Here is a 19,209-nt window from a genome sequence, read left to right as displayed (position 1 = left end):
TTTAAGTTTGACTGAATGTTTTGTCCATTTCTGTGGCTAAATATGGGATTCGTGGAATGTTTTAAATTACTTATGTGCTCTTATAACCTAAACTCAAGCTTCAATAGCCAGTGTTTTGAAAGGTCTGGGAATACTGAATGAGTCAGCAGCTCTGTCAGCGTATGACTTCAGGGCAGGCCTTTTGTTCTGACCCTTTTTTTTGGTGTCTGGCCAAAAAAGAACACCATGTGCCTCTGTTCTCAAAATGGAATATTCCATGCTGGACAGATGCAGAAGATACACTTAAGGGGCCCAGTTTTCAGAAGTGCTGTGCGTTCACTCAGAATGCAATACAGTGAACATTGCCAAGGCTGGGGAAGGGAGTTTGACAAACTGTGTGTCTTACAGTAACGATAACAATATGTCTCAGTGTATCGTCATCAGTAAGCGACAGTCATTCTCTGTACATCCGGATATGATCTTTTATGGGGGTCCAGCCTGTTGGTTTTTAAATAAATAAATTATATTCTTAGAGGCAAAACATTTTATTTTATTTTTGCCTGCCTGAATATAGTAAAAATTTCAGACCCATCGCAGTTCTCTAAGGCCTCCCACCTGCACGCCTACATCACTCTCATGTAGCCTGGCAACACCTGATGTTTGTAGCACAGGGATGGGGAATCCTTTCAGCCCAAAGGCCTGCATTATCTTATGGACAGACTCAGAAAATACTGTACTTGAGATATGACTCAGGACTAGAGGGGGGTGGAATTCTGAGAGCCAGATCTCAAGAGACCCGGGGGAACCCTGACCTGAGCCCCCTGAATGATCGGTCCAAAACTTTCTAGAAGATCTCCTTTTCTGCCTCTCTTGGTCACTAAAGCCTTCATGGAGTAGGCTAAAGAGCCTTGCAATGTACTAATTGCTACAACCGATATCTAGCTGTATGTATGCCAGACTCAGTGCCATAGGGAAGCGGCTTGTAAAAGATGCCTCATGACCCCGTTTTATCCTCCTTAAATAGCTTTTCTCCACCATTTCCCTCCTTCGCCACAGTAATGCTGTTCAATAATGCAGATGTAATTTTGTGGCTTGATGTTCTATTTTGCTTTTAGAAGGAGGCAGTATGCTTTCCCTCCTCCCCAACCCCCTCATTATTTGGAGCATGCCACTCTCGTCTGTTGTTCTTCCAGCGCTTCAGGAAAGAGAAGACCTTATTTAGAGCAGACATCGCTCATCTGTCATTACTGTCAGACTCTGGGCTTAATCAAGCTGTCTCCGTTTGTTATATTTTGAAGCCAACTCTTCGCTGTGTTTGCATGTGCACACATGCATATACAATACACAGGCCCTCGTCCAAGGAAGGACAAGTGCAACAGATGGCTGTGTGGTGACTCTTAAAATTGGATTGTCACAGAATTCACCTCCATCCGATGGCCAAACTAGATGATACACTAGCTGTTCTCTGCCTTTAAAAGCGGGTTTCAAAAAACAAATTGTCAGCATGGTGGCCTGGTCCATACAGACCCTTAAGAGTGCATGTAACTTCTATGGTCAAACTCTGGATCATTCCTTCCAACACCAGCAATTTTTATGGGGGGGGGGGCTAACCTTTGGTTCTCCAGATGTTGCAGGACTACAGTTCCAATTATGCCCAACGTTTTGGCCATGCTGACTAGGCCTGATGGGAATTGGAGTGCAACATTCTCTGGAGGGTCAGAAGTTAAGCACCCCTGGCATAGGGTACAGGGAGGAAGCTCCCTGTTTAAAACGTAATAAGCACCTTCTCTGCCCTCCAAAACTGATGATAGCACCTATCAGAGCTGAGTGAACAGATCTCAGGGCAATGCTATCCCTCATCCTCACGTTACACAGGCTTGAAGATCAAGGCTGCGCCCATATATACATTGAAAGCAGTATCATGCCACTTTAAGCACCCACTTCTTCCCCCAAAGAATGTTTGGAAGTATAGTTTGATAAGCTGCTGAGAGTTGTTAGGAGACCTCGCTATTTCCCTTACAGAGCTACCAGGGTGGTTTAACAATCGATCCCTCTCCACAGGGAAATCTGACAACTGTAGCTCTGTGAGGGAGACAGGAGTCTGCTGCCAATTCTTAGCACCCTTGACTAACTACAGTTAATGAGGATGCGTTTAAAATCCGACTGTTGCTTCTCGTATGCAGATTAGGTCAAAGAGAGCAGAGTTTGCAGCTGAGAAACTTGAAACAGGAAGAGGGTGCTTAATACTTTTCAAGCTGTTGCTTGGTCCTGCCAGTTGCTTTTCCCATTATCTCTCATATTTGTGAGAGGCTGTGGAATTTGGGATTAGATAAAAAGTAGGGAGGTTTTAATGGATGGCTGGATGGGGAGAGGGAGGGCTTAAGAACCTCCTTCTGCCCAATACGTTTCCATTTTGTGGCAGAATCAAGACAGAGTTTAGTTTCACCTTCACAAGCCAAGGATCTTTCTCAAATCCATATACTCAAAGTTTAATTTCTATTGGTGAACTGAAAGTTGACTTACAGTAATTGTTAAAGTGCACCCAGGTCATTTCTGGTTAGAAATTAAACTATCATGCCTCAGCAGAAGCTTACGTAAATGAAAAGAGAACAGTATAAGCCCCCAATGCTAACCAGGGCATAACAAATGTACTTACTCATGCAACAAAGATGAAAGAAAACAATCTCTTGAGAGTTGAAGCTTTCCTACTGGTCAATGGAAGACAAACTTTTTTTTTGGAAAAAAAAACCACCTCTGGCTTAAAGACAAGAGAATGGAAAATCTAGATGAGAATAAGCTGGTCACCAACACCAGACAGAAGTGCTCTTGTTCAGAGTTTCTCCAGCCAGCTTGGAACAGAAACAACATATTTACTTATTATGTATTAAAAGTATTTCTATTCCACTTTCATTATAAAAAAATTAAAAAGCAATACACAAAAAAAGCAAAAACACAATACATTAAAATGCAGAAACATAACAATAATAGTACTGTAAGTTACAATAAAAATCATTGCTAAAAGCTCAACAGTAAAAATGAGAAGAGCCCTTTGGGATTTCTCTTACTCCTGTACTGAGGAGCAGCTCACCACAAATTACCAAAAGACTTTAAAAAATGGTCTTTTTTCAAACGCTTGCTGATCAACAACCATGAAAGAGAGGTGATGGCATTCAGATATATTGGTGTAGTCTTCCAGTCATCAGGACTGCAGAGAGCCCAGTCTGCATGTTTTTGAGAATGTCCAAAGAACTACCATTGCCCTTCCTAGGTTCTTTTTCTCGAAAGGAGGCTCACACGTTCAATATGTGACTGAAGGTGAGAACCCAACTTACACATGGCTCACAGCTGTGCATTTACAAGGACTTTTAGTAGATATACAATGCAGGCTTTTTTGCACAGCACAGTGGTACCTTGGGTTAAGAACTTAATTTGTTCTAGAGGTACGTTCTTCACCTGAAACGGTTCTTAACCTGAGGTACCACTTTAGCTAATGGGGCCTCCCGCTGCCACCACATGATTTCTGTTCCCATCCTGAAGCAAAGTTCTTAACCCAAGGTACTATTTCTGGGTTAGCGGAGTCTGTAACCTGAAGCGTCTGTAACCTGAAGCATCTGTAACCCAAGGTACCACTGTACCTTTGGTGTTCCATGTTGCACACCAAATGCCTTAACTCAAAGAGTAGGATCTGGGATGACTCCACTAAAACCACAAGTTACAAAACACTTATCAATCCCTGTATAGACAGCAGGAATGTACTACTACATAATCCAGTTCCATTTTGGCATGCAAACCAGAAACTGCTATTGGATTAAATCTTAATCCCTCTGTTTTAGCCTCTTTTATTTCATCAGATAACTTCTCCTCTGGTTGGAAGAGAGATGTAAAGGTGGAACTATCAGACTTTGGGTCATCGTTCCCTGCTGTTACACTTGTGGCCTTGAAAACTAAGGACACAACTAAACTAATCTGGGATGTAGCACTGCAAGAAGACTAAGCTTGGATCGCATGCTGCCAGGCAGCTGGAAACTGTAGCAAAACCTTCGTTCCAGCTGTTTATCTTTATGCTCTAGAAATTTCCAAATATCATAGAGCTTTCACTTTGGCCTCCTTTAATGCCTTGCCATCTGCTCTGCTGGGAGATACACACACACACACACACACACACACACACACACACTGCTTGTAACCACTGTGCCTGCTCGTCAATCGGGAATCAAAACAGTTGAGGACATTCCTTATATATTACCCCCCCCATTTAAACTGAATTCCCAGGCAGTTCTGATAACCTCCCTCCTTTTGTCAGATTCCACTAACTACAAAATCAGTACCAAAGTGGCAAAGTTCAGTGCATTACTAGGAACGGGATGGTTAAGTCTCCTTACCAACCACACTATCAGTCATCTAGTGATGTTCTAGGGAGGGATAGGATGCTGAGACAGGTGGCATCCCCTCTTTATCCTAACCCAGGCAAGACTTGTCTAAACTGAATGTCCTTTTGCAAGTGACCTAGAATGGATTTGAGGACACTACGACTGATGCGTCATCCAAAGCAATTTGAAAAGAAGGTGTAGCCATTCCTTCAAAGGGAGTTCAGAAAGAACTGCCATCTCGTGCAGGCTACAGACATGCACAAGCACCTGCAAGGATCAGTGAACATTCACAAGGTCTTTTTTATTTTTTAAGTTGTGCTTCCTTTCAAAACACTGGAGACACACCAATGAAGTAAGCAAATCAGTAGATGGAATAAGGTTAGCTTGATGTACTGTAACCTTTAAAATACCGCATGCGATGACTGACCACATGGAGTGCTGGTTTCTGCACAGACTCCCACTCCTAAGCCAAGAATTACAATGACCTGGCAATCGTTTTAATCTGTGGAACTGAGGGACGAGGTAATGCCCAACCCGCCCTGAAGCACAATAAAAACCTAATCGAACTGCAGGATTATTCCGAAATAGAAGTTGCCAATTGGGAAATATGGGGAGATACTAACCTGTTAAGCAGTTATTTCTAAACTTTTCCTCTACCCAGAAGCAAGAGCTCACAGAAGCATTTATGTGCACTCATGGGTGCAACGAAGCAGGCTCTGCAGCCCATGAGAAGCACTGGCGAACCTGAGAGGTTACTTGCGTTTATGAAGATGTTTGCTTGAAGTCTTGCCAGGTTAGAAGGCCAGAAGCCTTATAAAAGTAACTACGGTTTGAAATTCTTGAGGATCCTTTTCAACCCAACCCAACACAAAAGGGGTTAAATTCTTTCATTCCGTGACAAGTATGAAAATGAACAGCTTTTATCAACTCAGTTCGTTCCACATATCAAACCAATGACCAGAATGCTACTTTCAAAAGTATTTAATGGATAACTCTCTACAAGTGCATGATAATGTTTTCAGAAAATTGCCAGTCAAAGCTAACAAGGAGGCGCTCAAATGGCCGCCAGATATTTCTTCGTATTTGCAGACAGTTTCTTACATGGGGTAGTTATCAAAAGCTTAACATCTTTTTGCAACACATGTAAACCCAGCCCTAAGAAAGTTGTCACTCGCTATGCTTCTAGCAAAAGAAGCAGCTATAGCCTACAATATTCTGTATTTCCCCCTCTCCATCTCTTCTACATGAAGAAAACAATTTTAAAATAAGTATATAAATTTGAAGAAACAGGCTTCTTCTATAAATGATAGACCCTTACGTAGCCAGAACCACATGAGAGGTAACAACAGCTGTGGGGAAAACCTCAAGGTTTGCAGACACACAGTAAAAATACCATGAAAGGTAAAAACTCACAGAAGAGCTTGAGAAGGACTGAACATGCTTCCTGGAATAGAAGAGAACTGTTGAGGAAAAGGAGAAAATTGTGAAGAGGAGGAGCAGAGGGCATGGGACAAAGAGAGAGCATGGCTGGCTGGCAAGAACCCTGAACAGGAAGACTCCCAATCCGAAATATTTTGCAGCAGGCCCCATTTGCAGAACATAACATCTAAGGGACCTATTGAGAAGAATAACACTAAATAGCCATCATAATGTATAGGTTTGAGCAGAGATTTGGAAACCCATTAAAAACACTGTTTAGTGCATGAAGATTATTAATGAGCTTTCAGCTCTCTGCACAGCTGCAGGGAAACTGCTTCGTTTTACCGATATATGAAATGAAGAACAATTCTGTAATCCCAGTATGGAATAAACAATGTTTATTGGGAAGTTTGATGATATCTAATAGGTGGCGTGATCAAGTTTCCTGTTACTGTAGCTTAAAAAACAGGTTACAACATGCATGTAAACAAGTAAGGCAAATATAAAAATCCAGCCTGTCTCTAGACATGCTGAGATTTAACATTTGTTAGAAAGCCAAGAATCTGGTTTGCCTATGTTGCTAGCTTTCGGTTGCTCAGCAACTCTAGTATCAGTCTGTAAAAACACAAATGTGATGTATATTGTGCATCACATTCTCCAACTGTAGTCAATAGAATCAAATGTAAAGATGAGTGGAAAGCTTCTATTCCACCACAATAAAAAGATAAAAAAGTGTCCGAAGAGAAATAAGTGCAATGGAGCTATTGGAAAGGAGAAGTATCATTGGAGAAAGGCTTTTGGAAACATAAAGAAGCATGAAACAGAAGCTGACTTTGGGATGTGCCAACAGGTTGGCTAACATCTGCAACATTCCTTGCACAAGTATGCATAGAAGTTTAAAAGATACCTAATGGAAATATATTCTGGGTATCTTTGTTCATGGAACAGCAGAAGTGTACCCATGTATGTATTGAGATGCGGTTTTGAAAAATTGTAGAAATACCTCTTGCCAACTCATTTTCAGTGAATATTCTGGCCACAGTACTTCTGTGACCTAATTAGGATAGCAAGCTGCTGGGCAACCAATTCGCTCAGTGAAAAAACAAACAATGGCTATCCTTACTCTCCCACCGTATCAGGGTGCAGAGTTTATGATGCAGGATCTTTTCCGAAGCTATGACGAAAGACAGACTTTAAAAAATCTGTTGGGTACACGAAACAGCAGTGTGGGCGAAACAGAAGAAAGCAGGTGACAGCAAATCAAGGCCTCTGTCTCTCTTTCCCAACCTGTTGCTCTAATCAGAGAAGCACAAGCATGGAGAATCTCAATACAGAATACTGACAGAAGGCAGCTTATTGACCACCATACTTTTTGTTCAGGCAGGCATTTCACCATAGCTCTTGGAAACGTTGCAAAATAATTCCCTTGCAATTGATCACTTGCTGAACAAATATAAGAGCACTAATGGATTCTTCATTTTAATCATAAATAGGAATATGAAGCGCGTCACATTATAGCTTTGGCTAAGAAATAAGTCAAAGAAGTTTGCCGAGTAATGAGCACTGCCATGCAATTGTGTCAGAATTCAGCTGCGATTCAAATACATTCAAAATCAGTCTCCTGTACAAGGCACCACCCACTGTTCGGTTCATACCCAGCATGCATTGCTTCTGCTCCCTTTGAAACTGCTCTCTGAACTGTTGCACCACAGAGACGCTACTTGCTTCTTTGCTCTCCTCATAAATCAGAGACAAGCGGTTTTCAGGTTGGCTTAAAGCTGCGGAGGAAGCTTGCCGGAGAGTGACCATTTCCTTTTCTAAAGTTAGTGCAAGCTGTTCAGCAAGTACCTTCTTGCTTCCTACCCTGAGTGGTTTTATCTTACAGGCTGGTGGCAACGATCCGGTAAGGTTATGAAGGCACTGGAACAAAATCGTTTCATGTCTGTAAAGCAGATTTGTAAAAAAAAAAGGTCAGTTATCATTGTTCATAAAAATTCACGAGCAGAAGTTTAAATGTAAACCAGAAGCTATTCAGAACATGAAGCACCGTACTTAAAGGTGAAAAAAAGAATTTCCCTTTGGAACAAACGCGAAGTATAGGGAAAGGCAGGAGCAAGCAGGGCTCAGCAAGTTATACTGACAGTAATGTTCCCTGAGAAGTTACAATTAAGGTTTAGAGCAGGGAGGAGGAACTTGCAGTCCTCTAAACCACAACTCTTATCTTCCTGATTGTTGACCATGCTGGCTGGAGATGAGAGTTGAAGCCCAATAGCCTATGGGGACTGTGGGTTCCCCATGCCTGGCTTTTACTTAAACAATCTGTTTAAATATTGTGCTCAAAATATGCATTGTAACTGAGATTAGTATGTTTGGTATTAGTAATCTTTGAAAGGGAAAATGAGGTTCTTTCAAGCTATTCAGTGAGCTGAGTTCCATGACCAAGACAATGAAACTCTATGGGAATTAGGATATAAACATGTTTACATAAGTGAATTAAGCCGTAATAGAAATCTGTTTCACAACTCAATATTTTATAGTGTTTAAAAGCTCTTTCTAAGGTAGAATACTTGGAAGAATATTCACTGAGCATGAAAACCTGTCCCGTAAAAAATATCCTCTCAGTGAAAACCTGTCCCATAAAAAATATCCTCTAAAATGACTGAGCAAAATTCTAAGGAAGTTATGTGTATTTTCTATGGCTGTGCCCACCTGCTTCCACCTGGCTTGCTTGAATACCAAATTCAAAGTGGAACATCGTATGTTTCCATAAGGTAGATAGCAATGTTAGTTCTGAAAATTCCACAAGGTGTCTTGTTTCAAGTTTATATCATTTTCATTGAATGAAGCCGCTGTAATTAGTTCTGGGGTCTTCTAAGCTCACCTACGCAGATCACTTAAAATGTTTACAAGAGAATCCAATGACCTACTCATCTAGCTAGCATAGCACAGCTACTCAAAATGGTCTTAGATTGCTAGCACAGCAATGGCTATAGCTGTCATGCTCACAAGGCAAAATGAGGTGAGAAAGGTATCTCCAGCTTTTCAATTGCCATTACCTGTAAAATACTGTTAAAGTTCCTTCGAATGGTGTTTTGAGATTCCACTTGAAGACAGTGCCATTCAGATTTCCGGATTTACAAGAGATGAAAGTATTGGGATATTCTTTTATTGCTGTACACTCCATTTGTTCCTGCAGCCATGTTTTTATGTGAATCAATGTACAGTCAGACGAAATGATTTGAAGTGACACCTTGTGTGACACTGCACAAAGTGCAACAAGATCTTTTACGGAGCCTGCAGCAGGGGCAGAAAAGCATTCGTGAAATTAAAATGGTGTGCAGGGCATTTAAAGCATCCCTTCAACTGTTTCCCCTTCATTTTAAATCCTTCAATTAAGCAAAATCCTAGATCAAATCTGAGATCTAGATATTGCATTCCTTTAGACTAGCTTATTTTATGATAGGAAGGCATTTGTGGTTAATTTTTGCTGCCCTATTGTAAACTCTTGGTGCCAGTCAACGAGTAATTTAAACTCAGCGTAACGCTGCTTGTTTGGTGACAACATCCCTCCCACATCCTGCATATTATCCCTAAAACCAACCAAGAACAACCTCTTCGTCGCTCAGGTGGCTGCTTCAGAATTATTAAGTCATCTTCCTAGTGACACAAATTAAATTTGAAGCTTTCATCCAGATCAGAGTGGGGTGGAATGAGAGAGAGAATAGACATTGTTTCAGAGACGGGGAGAAATGTTAAGTGTTCCATTGCTTTTTAAAGTAATGTTTTGGCTCTAAAGAAAACTATTGCCACCTATTCAGCTCTTTGGGGCAGAACTGGCAAAATACGTAAGTCAGAAACCAAGTAAACCTGTTCTGGGTTCAATTCCTGTTCAAGTCTTCTAACTAAGGTCAACATTTCCTATACTACAGCAGGTAAGCTTAAAAAACAACAACAACCTGTAGTTCTAGCTTTTAAATATACAGTCCAAAAAGTACAGCAAGTAGCTACCAATCCCTGCATAAAAAGTTTACCTGTGTATTTATAATCTTTTAGATTTATCGAACCTTTTCCAGCAGAAATCTCAGCCAGACTTAATAAAATCTTCCCACATAATAAAGTCATTCTTTTGCTTTTCTGCAGAATTTCGTCATCTCTGCAGCTTCTCTTCGTAGCATGTAACAGTACCACGCAGCCTACTTCATGCAATGCTAAGAAAGGGGACAGCTGGGTAACTGCAGTGAAGGTTTTTGTCCTATCCACCTTCACCTGAGAAGGTTCCCCATTGCACTCCTTCCCATCATGGCAATCGAGCTTGATCCTTTTAAGCAGAGGCTCCAGTTGCCAGTGGGAGGCGGATTCTGCCAGCGCAGCTTTCTTCAACGCAACTACGCTGCAGCGGCACTTAGCTGGAAAAGCCAAAGGGCATTTCCGAACCATTACCAAAGATAAACGGACGTCACTGAGCAGCCTGTTCAAAAAAAGAAAAATGCAGACTTAACAAACAAAAAACAAATGCAGGAATGGCAGTGTACTGTGATCTTCTTTTGATATACTTGAGATTTACAGTGTCTTCATAGTAGCAAAAACATACACTAAAATGTACCTTGCATTTATACCATATAAATCTAACGTACATTCATCCAACTCAGGATTTTTTTTGCATTTTCTTTTGGAGCCATTCTTAACTTTTCTATTTTCTACTGTGGTACCTCGGGTTAAGTACTTAATTCGTTCCGGAGGTCCGTACTTAACCTGAAACTGTTCTTAACCTGAAGCACCACTTTAGCTAATGGGGCCTCCCACTGCTGCCGCGCCGCCGGAGCCCGATTTCTGTTCTCATCCTGAAGCGAAGTTCTTAACCTGAAGCACTATTTCTGGGTTAGCGGAGTCTGTAACCTGAAGCGTATGTAACCCAAGGTACCACTGTATTTTTAAATTTTGCAGTTGTAGGCTATATAATCTCTACCAATAGCAGCATTTATCTGTAGTTAATGTATAGGATTTATACAACTTACAAGTCATATGTGTCCATTAGTTTCACTCCAACTACTAAGCTGTCCTCCACCACACGGTACCAAACCTCCTGCACAAGCTGCTCTTTGTCTAAAGATGGAGTTGATGTGCCATTATCCAATGGTTCATCCCAGAGGGAAACAAGACCTGCCTTTCAAGAAAAGACACACACATCTACACGTATGCCCAAAACAACCCTGTGTCACAGTTCAAACAATTCCGGAACCAGGAAAATACTACTATTCTTCATATATTTCAGCTAAAAGATTAATCAGTATAGTACATTCCACTTTTACAACAAAATATGCTAAAGACTTTCCATAACCCTCTATAGGGTTTTTTCCAATCTACAGCTGCAGCTATTTACCTACCTGACAACTTCAAAAACTGCACCCATTTTGAATTGTTCCTTTGTTCTAATTTGAGAGAGAATTCCACCCATTGGTGAACAGATAGAGTTCTGTATTACTCCACATAAACTATGGAAAGGAACCAGTGACTGCAATGCTTTGAGCTGAAAATATATGTATGGCACAGGAACCTTTCTGTGATAGTCATGTCTTTTAGCAACAAAATTTTGTACCTGTATTTCCTTAAAGACTGGCTATTTTTGGCTTTAGTGAAAAAAGTTGACCCCAAACATAGAGAAATATTTCTTACATGGTTACAGCTACCAATGATGACTCTTATGCAAAGTATTGGAAGCCTGTGTCCCTACCTATTATAGAAGAATGGAAACAAAACCTGTTTATATTTTTTTTAAAAAAAAACATGTCTCTGTTACAGAAAAAAAAAATCTTCATGTAGCATACCTTTTCTGCACTTGGAAGACTGTGTTTTTGGTCTTGAACTAGGTCGATCAATGCTCCACAACTTTCCACCAGAACCTTTTCTTTGAGCCGTAAATGCTGCTGTAGCTCTCGAACAGAAGCAAAACCGGCCTATGGGATACAAAAGGAGTTAGAGAGTTCATGATGATGACACTGCGAGAGTAGATGCCTTTCTTTTGCAAGATATTAAAAGAGCTAACAGTTGTAGATTCCTCTCTCATTGTTAAAAAAATAAAAACCATAGCTTAACATAGAAATGGGAAGTTCTGTGGTTGCTGTGATAATTATTTGATGAAACCGACAATGCAGAGAGAAAAATCTGTAGCTACTCACTGCAGAAATTGTGCAGTTACCTGAACTTTGGACACTGAGTTTCTTTCAGCAACCTGCCTTTCTTTTATACTCCCAGTCCTCAGCTAGGCTGATGTAGATACCCTTTTGCTCTTTGCATGTATCCCTTGGAGACCTAAACTGCTAATCTGTAGCCCTTCAGATTTTGCCCATAATTTACTGGCAAAACTTATGCCAGTAAAGGCTGAATGGGAATGAATGAATGAATTCCTATCATTCCTGGCCAATGGCATGTTCCCATCAAAGGTCTTCATAAGTGATTCATAGGAATTCACAGCAAAGTAGCAGCTAAGGTTATATGTGTCATCCACAGTAAGGTAAAGGTAAAGGTACCCCTGCCCGTACGGGCCAGTCTTGACAGACTCTGGGGTTGTGCGCCCATCTCACTTAAGAGGCCAGGGGCCAGCGCTGTCCGGAGACACTTCCGGGTCACGTGGCCAGCGTGACATCACTGCTCTGGCGAGCCAGAGTCGCACACGGAAACGCCGTTTACCTTCCCGCTGGTAAGCGGTCCCTATTTATCTACTTGCACCCGGAGGTGCTTTCGAACTGCTAGGTTGGCAGGCGCTGGGACCGAGCAGCGGGAGCGCACCCCGCCGCAGGGATTTGAACCGCCGACCTTTCGATCGGCAAGTCCTAGGCGCTGAGGCTTTAACCCACAGCGCCACCTGCGTCCCTTACGTCATCCACAGTAGACAACCTCAAAACTTGATGTAAAATAAAGTCAGCAGCAAGGCACCTAGAATAAGAAAAGCATCATCATCTCAACATTAGGTTTTCAAGGACGTATACAAGGCAGGAGAAGGAGGCCAGACAATAATTCCTAGTGCTTATCGCTTGTTTTAATTTGGGTTGGAAAGTGAATCATGGGCAATAAGCCTTTCTTTCCTAGCTTCCAAACAAACTAGTGATGGCTATCAGCACTTCAAAACCTGAAGAGAGCAAGGCTATAGCCCTGTGCACATAGACCTGAGAGTAAGCCCCACAGAATGCAGCGAGAAGTTTAGACACCGAACACTCCAGTAAGTTAAGATTCCCTCAACACAACTCAACAGTAATTATAGCAGGGAATACTACCTGGTACGACTACCTGGTTCTGCATTTGCAAACATCAATGAAATGGAATGATCCAAAACAGAGTTTATGCTGCATGAAAGTTAATACAAAACAAACCCCAAGTTGTCAAGACATATCAAGAGGCAGATAATGGATCCAAACCTGCAATCTTGCTTCGAGTCCTTTGATAGTAAGGAAGTGGTTCTTTTGTAGCTCTTGTGTAGAATGTGAGTGATCTTCACAGCTTATGTTATTCTAAAGACAGGCAAAACATATTTAACTCTATGCCTGAAAGTAAGTGAGGCACGAATGTGGAAAACTGAGCCACACAAGGACCAAGTAAAAGCCTTTCATTCATGTGCCGCCCAAGTGAAAATGACAATTGTATGCACTTCAAAGCCTACATTTCTCTATTTTTATAATAAATGTTACATATAATTATAATATTGTAGATTTGATGCAATATAGATTTATTAAAATATATGTACAGTGGTGCCTCGCAAGATGAAAAGAATCCGTTCCACGAGTCTCTTCGTCTTGCGGTTTTTTCGTCTTGCGAAGCAACCCTATTAGTGGCTTAGCGGATTAGCGCTATTAGCGGCTTAGCGGCTATTAGCGGCAAAGCGGCTATTAGAGGCTTAGAAAAAGGGGGGGAAGCGAAAAAATCGCAAGCCCATAGGGAAATTCGTCTTGCGAAGCGCCTCGAAAAACGGAAAACCCTTTCGTCTAGCGGGTTTTTCGTCTTGTGAGGCATTCGTCTTGCGGGGCACCACTGTACTTTAATTATACCCCAACCATTAAAAAAATATTCTACACATCTACTGGTTTTCAGCTGAAAGATGAGATTGATAGTACATAGTAGCCTGGTTTGGACATAACTGCAGCTTGTTCTTAGGTAAGCTTTAAGTATTAGGCTCAAGCACTTCCCATCTCACCTCCGCAAGATCAGAAGCTTCTGTTCCTGTTTCAGATTAACCAGTTTCATGTGCCATTGATCTTCAGTGTGCTTAATTGAAACAACTTAACTTCAGAAACTATTCTTTTAAGTTGAGTTGTTCCAACAGACCACAGTTAAGATTAACCGGTTCATTTGAATTTGGATGACTCTGCAGAATGCAGTTAATCTAAAAAGGAATTCTTCCTTGTAGCCATGCCAGAGATGGGAGCATATGCAAGACAAAGGTTCTCAGAGGCATGGTTCAGCATTATGTCAAAACAAGGTCACTGCAGAGTTATGAAAGGCATTTGATTATGCTAGGCAGACCTTCTTTCAAACCTCCTCAATTTGAATCAAAGCAAGCCGTGAAGCAAATGACTCTTTGCCTAATACCTTTTACCGAAACCTTTCCCAACAATTTCCCCAATCAGTAAATCTTACCACATGGTGAACATTTCCAAAATTGGATATTTGAAATGTATTTAAACTTTCTGAGATGGAGTCAGTCTTTAGAAGAACTAAGATTTGTTCGGTTCCAATGCCAACAAAATCATCTACCAAAATAGACCTCACATTTTTCCAGGAAGAAACCACCTGCAATGTAAGGTGACATTGGAAATGTTTTCATTTCGTTAATATCTACATTATGCACATGAAATGAAAATATTCTCATATTAGACAGCTTAAGCTAGTATGGTGTAGCAGCAGCAAGACCACAATGCACCAACTACAGTTATAACAGACATTTCAAGCAATTTTATTCTTCAATTAATTTCAAGAGCGACAAACTTTGCGTGAATCCATCCTTAGATGGAGCATGGACATTTTATCATCTGCTGTGTTATGCATTCTTCATTCTTCTGAAATTTATTTCTGGTGCACCTACGTTCATTGAACACACAAGTATTTGGTTTTGTGCCTTTGTTCAGGACTTCATTTGAGTGAGGACATATATTCAGCCCTGGAACAAGTTATAAAATTATTTCAAAACTGCCTCCATGACTCCACAGAGAGCTTCAACACGGAGTAACTACCATGAGCTCTGGGTTAAGAGGAATGACTTTCAAAGAAAGTAGAATGACACCTAGGTTGGCATCAGCCCCAGCACATCTCACTACCCCTGTTACACACAAGAGGTTCTGCAACATCAGAAATCCAGGATGCATTTAAAGCTTCCATGTAGGCAAAAGGCTTCCCTATTCATCTCAACTGCTAGGAAAATCCTCTGGAGGAGAGATGTGGGAGCCAGCTTTATGTCATCTAGCCTGTATACCAGCTGTTTGCCATCTACCCATCACCTCTGAAATTATGGGTAGCCAGGCTCCCTGGAATGCAGTAAAACCAATACTAGAAACTGTATTGTTTGTTAACTCTTGTTTTGCTTTGTATTTATGTTCTTAAGACTCAATTATTATCATTTTTTTTGTAATACTGAATTTATTCTGTGTATTCCAAATTGTGTGTTTGTTTGTTGTCATTTTGAATTTACTGATATGTTCTATTTGTAATAAAGAGCACTGGAAATACAAGGTTTTGAATGTTTGCTGTAAGCCGCTTTGGGCCCTGCCTATTGTGGAAAACAGAATATAGGCAAGCTCAATCACTCAATACGTGCATCAGTTTCTGCAGAGATTTGTGTTGAGCATATTGCATAACATCAGAAGGCAGAACCTTTGCAAGCCTAAGAACAAAGCATCAGATCAATACCTGTAAATTACGCTTCCATAGTGCACACACATCTCCTGAAGCAAAGGTTACAACCACCAACTGGCTGTTTCCTTCCACTGCTGCTACCTGTACAGAACAAGGGTTCTCATATGGAAGCTGGTGGACATCTTTTGGTAGACCATCTTGGAAAATGATGACTTGGCTTTTGCATGTGACTACGACAACTGACGTCCTGAACTTGCTTCTCACGGCATCGACTTCACAAACGTGCACACACGATACCACACCGCCATAAGCATGAGGAACAAAAGTGGCCCTTGTTAGCGCTTGCTGTTTCTCCACTGCATAGGCAAAGCACTCAGTACCCCAGATGAATGCATCTGATTTGGGAACACTTTGCCCATTGCCTCTGTCTGTCAAACAAGCAGCTCTTGTTCCCAGAACAACAGCACCCTCACCCTTAATCTCACCCGCCCATTTGATGGAACAAAGCTGAACAGGGGCACATAAAACAGTGCAAGTTTGGGGAGAAATGTGAAACAGGCTTTTTGCATGGCTCCACAAAACCGTTGGGCCAGAAAGCAACTTTATGGGTTCTTTCAGTTCATAATCCAATTTAAAATGCAGAACCAGCTCAAATTTGTTACTGTTATGAAGCAAGAGTAAAGTATATTTTGTGTTCTTCTTCACTTTCTTTTTCAATAGAACACAAGGGTGAAGGATTCCTGTTCTGAAGTCAGATCCACAGCTGCAATGAACCATTTCCACACCATCCTCACAATCGCTGAATGACCCAGTAGACGTCTCAATAAACTGTTTAGTACAACTGTCAAATGACATTCTCCTGACGTGCAATTTCATCACTTTTGTACCACCGCCTTGTGTGGATTTCAGTTTTGACAGCTGGAAAATCAGGAGTTCCCCATTATATGACAACAACTTCTCTTGCTGATCCATCAGCATATTTCCTTAAAATACGTCCACTGCAAGACGACCATGAGTTAGTCTCCTGCTTTTCAGTAGGATGATTCTTCTGTTTAATGTAGCATTTGATCTGAGCAGCATTTTTCCAATCTGAAAAATAATAACTGTTTGGCAATACAGCAATAGAAAGCAGATCATTTTAACCTCAGTAAGGAAGGCTCAGTCTGTGCCCATAAAAAAGTCACATTCACACAAATAATTCAGTTCAGCAAAACACTTCCAGCTGGATTCTAAATATGTATATCTAAGTAAAGAGGGCACTTCCTGATAACCGTACCTAGGATTGCAGTGTTTAACCCAGGGGTGGGGAGCTTCAGGCCTGGGGGCCAAATATAGTCCTAAAAGTCTCTCCACTGAGCCCTTGAAAGCTGTCCAGGCCACATCGCTCACCAGCCCTTCTCTGCACTCTGTTCAACACCCAACCACACTCCCCTCAGCTGCAATTCCCAGCAACTAATATTCAGGCACATACTGCCTCCAACAGTGGAGGGAAAACATATCCTTGGTGGCTAATTGTTATCACTGATGTGGCCCTGGAAGGCTGCAAGTGAGGCTGAGTAAGGTCCCCTGCTTTCACCCATGTACTGTTTACACTTAAAGATGAGTTAAAGCAGAAGGGTACCACCTTTAGCTGCCAATTCCTATAGATGTTCAAGAAGTAAGGTCCACTGAATCCAGTCCTGGCATTAGTCCAGCCAATCGTCACTAGTGACAAACATCTAAATATCTGAAATTAGACAATTTTTAATCAGGATTAGACACAGAAATCTAGTAAATCCCACATGTAATGCCAGGGGAAATTACAACTGTCCAGCATAATCAAGCTTTTCCCAGGATGTAAATTACCTCAACCAACAGGCCTTAAAAGCATTTCTTGCTCTGGAATGCAAAAGTAATGGTGCTACAAATAGCTAAGTTCTAATCTAAAGATGATCCGGTTTCTCAGGCACCTATAAAATGTCTACTCATAAGCAAGCCCCACTGTACACATGTACGCATCTTAAATGAGTACAGTATACAATAGCAACCTCAAAGGAATGTCATAGGGGATACACTACTGCTATTGAATACAAGAGACAGGCTCCAAGGTGACCAGATGCGAAGGAAGACAAGCCTGTAACTTTAATCACTGTGTGGAAGTTGACATTTTGACAACTACAGCTGGTCATGCTATCAAGGGAGATAAAATCTAAAGAGTTTCTTCTGAACAAAAAATACAAGAGCTTTTGCATTTCAACCAACCCAGCCACACTGAGTTAGAGACAGTGATCACATATGTTCTTTTTTAAAGGAAGTGTTGATTCTAAAAGTATGTGATCTTAGTTATCTGATGGTGCAGGACACAAACGACACATAGGCTTACAACCACTCTTTTCTCTTTCTGGTTTGTGTGGCAGGAAAACAGATCTGACCCATGTGTGAGTAAGAAATAAAAGAATCGGCTGGGCACCAAGATTCAAAATGCGGGGCGTTACACATTCTCCAGCCGGAGAGAGCCCCCAGCAAGGTTTAAAACAGTCACAGTTAAGCAGAAGCATGCTATGGGAATAATTTACAGTGGTACCTCGGGATGCGAACGGGATCCATTCCGGAGCCCCGTTCGCATCCTGAAACGAATGTAACAAGTGACGGCGCATCTGCGCGGGATGTCATTTTGAGCGTCTGTGCATGCGCAAGCGGCAAAACCCGGAAGTAACATGCTCCATTACTTTGGGGTTGCCGTGGAGCACAACTCGAACACGCTCAACCCGAGGCACATTCGACCCGAGGTATGACTGTAGTTTGCTTGCAGAGCTCACCCTTCTCTCTAGCGCTCTGGCAATAAACGGACCACACTCTGTTAAGTAAATTTAAAATGCTTGGCTTGCAAAATTCAAAAGTCTGATTCATGCGCTGTTCCACGCAGCAGCAAGGAGAACACAGGTGGAATACTATTGGGTACAAAATACAGAACCCAAGTTTCAAGGATGTAGTCTGTGCTGGGAGCCCCACTGAGCTCAAAGGGGCTTACTACCAGTTAAGAGATGTTCAGATTGCCTCCTCAGAATCACTTTACTTTAGCCCTGTCAACCTAAGCGCGGGGGGGGGGGGAGATTAGTTCTGTAAACCACCCCCCCCCCAGGCCACACAAGCCACACCCACTGGCATGGGGGAAGGCAGTGAAATCTCCATCCTTATCCTGGTCGGCATCCCTCTGTAGGAATACTAAAGAGCCACCTTAGGCGCACTTACTTGGAAGTAGGTTCCACTGATCTGAATGAGCAAAGGGGGCAGGACCCGATGAGCCTCAAGACAACGCGCGAGGAGACCGCGGGAGCCCCTTTCATTCCCCACCAGCAACAGCACGAGCGGCCGGAGCTTCAAGCTCCGAACAATCCCGCCAAACAACAGAATCCTGGGAACGGAGTCACGTTACGTCATTAAGCCGGGCGCCATTGGCTGTAGCAAACGAAATGGGCGGGACCGTAAAGGGATAGGCGAAAGGCCGCGCGCGGTAGGATTGGACGGAATCACGCCAGGAAATGAATGGGCGCGGCTTCCAGAGAGAGAGAGAGAGAGAGAGGGGGGGGGGGGTTGGGAGGGGGGAGGAAGTGGGAGGTTG

General features: G+C 42.0%; 1 protein-coding gene across 2 annotated transcripts; it reads right to left on the bottom strand.

Annotated features, from left to right (window-relative positions):
* Positions 1–5,312: 5,312 nt before the first annotated feature.
* FANCB (FA complementation group B) lies at positions 5,313–19,155 on the bottom strand. 2 transcript variants are annotated; one of them, XM_079972599.1, is made up of 10 exons: positions 18,840–19,155; positions 17,233–17,334; positions 15,663–16,697; positions 14,397–14,549; positions 13,181–13,273; positions 11,594–11,722; positions 10,784–10,932; positions 9,800–10,236; positions 8,825–9,062; positions 5,313–7,710 (listed from the first exon to the last, which is right to left on the bottom strand). In XM_079972599.1, the coding sequence occupies exons 3-10, from the start codon at positions 16,584–16,586 to the stop codon at positions 7,305–7,307; spliced, it is 2,529 nt and encodes an 842-aa protein (XP_079828725.1). In that variant the 5' UTR covers positions 16,587–16,697; positions 17,233–17,334; positions 18,840–19,155; the 3' UTR covers positions 5,313–7,304. The 2 variants fall into 2 exon arrangements, with proteins under 2 accessions (XP_079828725.1, XP_079828724.1); XM_079972598.1 differs by lacking the exon at positions 17,233–17,334.
* Positions 19,156–19,209: the final 54 nt, after the last annotated feature.

Source organism: Podarcis cretensis, assembly GCF_951804945.1.
Source record: "Podarcis cretensis genome assembly, chromosome: 4".
Lineage (NCBI taxonomy): Eukaryota > Metazoa > Chordata > Lepidosauria > Squamata > Lacertidae > Podarcis > Podarcis cretensis.
The sequence above is the reverse complement of the archived record's forward strand: the minus strand, read 5'-3'. Positions and strand labels throughout refer to the sequence as shown.

Excerpts from the sequence above, each read along its gene's own strand:
- FANCB (XM_079972599.1), bottom strand. The coding sequence starts at position 16,586 with ATGCTGATGGATCAGCAAGAGAAGTTGTTGTCATATAATGGGGAACTC. Across the intron at positions 11,723-13,180 it reads GACTCGAAGCAAGATTGCAG|GCCGGTTTTGCTTCTGTTCG; the intron begins GTTTGGATCCAT and ends TGTATCCCATAG. Across the intron at positions 10,237-10,783 it reads CTAATGGACACATATGACTT|GCTGCTCAGTGACGTCCGTT; the intron begins GTAAGTTGTATA and ends TTTTTTGAACAG.